Source organism: Dryobates pubescens, chromosome 20 (assembly GCF_014839835.1).
Source record: "Dryobates pubescens isolate bDryPub1 chromosome 20, bDryPub1.pri, whole genome shotgun sequence".
Classification (NCBI taxonomy): Eukaryota; Metazoa; Chordata; class Aves; order Piciformes; family Picidae; genus Dryobates; species Dryobates pubescens.
Genome location: NC_071631.1, coordinates 1,718,556 through 1,722,848, shown reverse-complemented (window position 1 = coordinate 1,722,848; position 4,293 = coordinate 1,718,556). Strand labels below are relative to the sequence as shown.

Sequence of the window (4,293 nt, the reverse complement as noted above, 5' to 3'; positions counted from 1 at the left end):
GGACCAACAGTTCAAACAACCAACCCCAACCCAAACCTTGAAAAATGTGCAAATTGAGAGGGAGCTGCAGGATGGTGGGGACCAGGGTTGGGAGGAGGTGGGGGGAGGGGACACATGGGGCGCTAATGCCCCTTGAGGTGAGCAATCCGTTTGAGCAGCTGGGTCTGCTGCAGCCGCAGCTGCCGCTTCTCAGCCTCCATCCTCCGCTCGGCGCTGAGGAGCGACTGCAGGTACTCGGAGGATTTGCTCAGGATCACCACTTTGGGTGTCTTGGGGCAGCTGGCCAGCCCGGGCACCTGGTCCCGCAGGGCCAGGAAGCGTGAGCGGAGGTCGTTGCGCCGCTTGCGCTCCAGGTAGTTGTGGTTTTTCCTCTTGGCCACGTCCTCGCTGTCGGAGCCGGGGCTGCTGCCGGCTTTTGGCAAGCCAGGCTCGGGCAGAGGGGCGGCGGCAGGGGCTGGCTCCGCGGCGCTCTGCGGCTCGGGGGGGCTCTCGTCCTCGTCCTGCTGGGCTGGCTCCGGTGGGGGGCAGGCGTCCGGCGGCGAGCGGGCAGCGTAGTTGTGCTGCTGCTGGTGGACGGAGATGTGGAAGCGTTTCATGCAGGGGTCCAGGGGGTCGGCACGCAGCGTGATGGTGACTGGCTTCCTCAGGCTGAGGGATTGCCTCTTCTCCACCGTCACCACGTCAATCTCCTCGCCTTCTGCTCAAAACAGGCACGGCAAAAAAAAACCCCAAACACAACCTCACCACCAGCTGGGAGCCTTTGGTCACCCCCACTGGGGCTTCCTGCAGCTCCCCAGACAATCTTCCCACTGCCATCCCACAAAAGTCTCCCCAGGCACTGCAAAGCCACTCCATGACCTCCAGGAGGCATTGGGTCATTTAAACGTTTTTCCAGCCGTTGCCCAGGAAGAAGCTTTCCCCCCCCCACACATCCACCCATGTGCCACGCAGTTGGAATGGGGCTTTACTTCTGCCTCACTTCAGCACCAAGAGCAACCAAGATAAAGGATCATCAGGTAAACACCCGAGCCGCCCCGTCTGGGATGGGGACAGCAGGAACAGGATGCTGGGGGACCTGGGCAGCCTAACTCCAAAGTTCATCCCGGTCGGGAGCTTTCATGGCCCATTGGAATTGCAAATGAGGGACGCTGGGGCAGAGCTGCCCTTTGTTCCCCTTGGCTGCAGCTTCCCACTTCGGTGACTTGTTACTTTTCACAAGTGATAAACCCCATTCAGCCCGGGGTCCCTGGGGACAGAAGGGACAATCCCCCACGGCGCAGGCGTGGGGGAAGGAAGAGGTGAAGGGGTTCTTCCAACAGACTCGGTGAACCTCGAAGGCATTCCCAGGAGTCAGCAGTGGGAGGTTATCAGAGCTGTGAACAGCGAGACCCAAATAAAGCATAATTGGGCCCCAAGCCAGAGCTTGTCTCGCCCCAGCAAAACCCAGTGGCATGGAGCTGGCCCTTGGGGACAGTAGGGTGACCTGACTCCAGACACTTGTGATTGCTCTTTCTAGGAAAGAAGGAGAAGCTTTAGGGACGTGCTTCCATCTCTTTTCTTAGGCTTCATGGAGGGAAACAACCACTCAAAGGTCTCCTGAGATGCTCAAGCCTCCACCAGCATACTGGGCAGGTCGTCTAAGATGTTCTGACCCTCGGACCCTCACCTCTCCTGCACCAGGGCCAGCAGCGGCCACAGGAGAGTCCAGAGCACTCTCCTGCTTGTGGCCCCCAGCGCTCCAGTCCTCCGTTCCCAGACTCCGGGGGCTCTGTCCAGCAAGCCCAAGCCACCCTACTACTGAAGCTACTGCGGGGAGCACACCTTGCCCCCCGATGACCGCATCGCGATGACCACACATCAGTGTCACAACCCGGCCGGGCTCAGCCACGTGTGTACACACAGCCCCCCCACCCCAGCGCTCATTAATAAAAGTCAGATCGCAGGGCCCCGCCCCTCCAAGCCACCCATTGGCTGCCTGACGGGGCCGGCCGACCGCATTCTCATCCTATTGGTCCCCTCTCCTGTCCATCAGTGCTGCCCCTCTTATTGTTTGCAATCTGTTGCTTTTTGTTCGTTTCCCACGTGGCACAACCGGACCGGGACCGGCACCGGGACCCCACCGGCACCGAGACCCTCAGGGGTCTTCCCTCTTACCCCATCCAGCCTTCTCCCCCCAATTTGGGTTAAGCCTCTTAACGCCCGCGACCTGCTTACCGTCCCCGGGCTCTAATGGCATTAAGTCCCCTTCCCGCGCCGTGACTCACCGGCGCAGGTCGTTGCCACCGGCAGATTTATTAACGGGGTCAAGGCAACCACGGGCCTCGTCATCGCCTCCACGGCAGCCGAGACAGCCCGTGGGAGCGAGGGCAGAAGCGTATGCCCCACCCCAGCAAGGGGAGAGGGGGTGCTTGGGCAAGACCCGGGGGTTGTAAAGAAGGACCGAAAATGCCCGGCTACAGCTTGAGACGCAGGGGGGTGACACCGCATTGCCCATGGCTGGTGAGTTTCGGAGGCAGCACTGCTTCCCAGCTGGACCCGCCTCGTGTAAATACCCCACCACCATCCCGCCCCCTCCCCGGGGCGAACAAGCAGTCGTGCCCCGGGGATGGGCTGGGACGGGCCGTAACTGATGAGGGATGTTCCTGCCCGTCCCACGCGGCCACCACTCCGCGACCTGCCAGCCCCAGGGGACCTTCTGCCTTTTATCCCGAGGGAAACTCGTCCCGAGGGGGCCCCCTGAGTGGTGGGAGACAGGGGGAACAGCAGAGGTTACGAACCCGCAGCAAGAAAACCCCGAACTTTCCCCTGTGAGCTGCAAACTTGCCCCTCACCAACCTGCCCACGAAGCTCCCGGGGGCCGGGACGAGAAAAAAGCCCCCCAGAAACCCCCGCAGCGGCTGTGTGGGAGAGCAAGAATCCCACGCACCCCCCTGAGAGCGACAAGGGGTTCCCGAGCAGAAGCCCCGGTGGAAGAGAAGCAGCCGAACCCGCTTTGTTCCTGGGGCCGGGACCAGGGGGGCTCGTTTGGAGCCGCAACAAAGGCGCTGCCTTGCCTGGGAGGGTCCTACATGTGCGGACACGCGTGGCCTCTCCACGGGTTGTAGCAAGGCTGGAAGGGGGCTGGGTCGGGGGACTCGATCCTTACCAGAATCGCTTTGGCCCTCGGAGCCCGAGGACGCGGGGATCTTGCTCTCGGCCAGCGGGCAGAGGAAGACGGCAGCAGGATCCACGCACTCGCTGACGGAGCTGCTGAACCCCAAATCCTGCGCGAAGGAAGGTTTGTGGGGGGTGGCCCTTTGAGTGCCCGTGGAAAGTTTCTCCGTCATCGCCTTCTCAAGTCTCTCCCGGGCTGAAAACCCACTCCACATGCAATCCTTGAGGATGAAAGCACTCAGGTTCCCGAAGATCTGCCCCGTCCCGATCAAATATTCCGGCTCTTCCCCGGCCAGGCAGTAGCGGGAGAACCAGCCCGAGCGCTCCTCAGCCCCCGGGCAGCAGCTCTTCTCCCCGGGGGTCCCCAGTGGGGACAGCGGGGGCGTGGGTACCAGCTCGAACTTCTTCCAGATGTCCTCGCTGGGTGCTGTGGAGCGGTGGAAATCCTCCTGGGCGTCATGGTCGTAGAAGTAGTGTTGGTAGGAGTCAAACTCCATCTCTGCGTGAAGCGTGTGAGCGTGTGTCTGTGAAGCTGCAGAGCTTGGAGGGGGGGCTTGGCGGCCAGAAAAAAAAGAAAAAGGAAGCAACCCCCACACCCACCCAATCCGCAACCTGGCTCAGGAAAGGGGCACCCCCAGCCCCATGGATGAAGGCGGGGGAGCCCCCGGTGTAGCCACCTCGCCCGGCGCTGCGGGTCGCGGCGGCTCCAGCCCCCGAGCCGGGACCGCGGGTGTATTGTTTCCCCCCCCGCTCTTATAGCCTGGCTGCGGCTCCCGGCCCCGCCCGCCCGCCAATCGCTGTGCTGAGATTTGCATAGAGGGCGGGATCTTGTCCTAGTCCCCGCCCAGCGGGGGGCACGATCTGAAGGATGCCGCGACCCCCCTGTCGTGTTCTCCGGTCCTGCTAACGGGGATGCTAACGGAACCGTCGGCCAGTGCCCACCCCGTGCGCTGGGCCCCCCAGAGCATCCCACCAGCTCCCAAAGCTCTCCTCAGCCCCGCAGAAAGGTTGAGGTTTGGGGGATTCCCCCCTCTGCAAGCACTAAGAAGTGGACTCCTGAAAAGCAGATTTTGGCTGAGGATGCCCAGGCCGAGCACAGCCTGGGGACACTCAGCTGAGAGTGATGGAAAGCAAACTGGA

The 4,293-nt window shown here is 62.3% G+C and overlaps 1 protein-coding gene across 1 annotated transcript; it reads right to left on the bottom strand.

Moving 5' to 3' along the window:
* MYCL (MYCL proto-oncogene, bHLH transcription factor) lies at window positions 1–3,864 on the bottom strand. Its single transcript, XM_009908433.2, has 2 exons — window positions 3,146–3,864; window positions 1–697 (listed from the first exon to the last, which is right to left on the bottom strand). Exons 1-2 carry the CDS (start codon window positions 3,648–3,650, stop codon window positions 123–125), a joined length of 1,080 nt encoding a protein of 359 aa, XP_009906735.2. The 5' UTR covers window positions 3,651–3,864; the 3' UTR covers window positions 1–122.
* Between the last annotated feature and the right edge of the window lie 429 nt (window positions 3,865–4,293).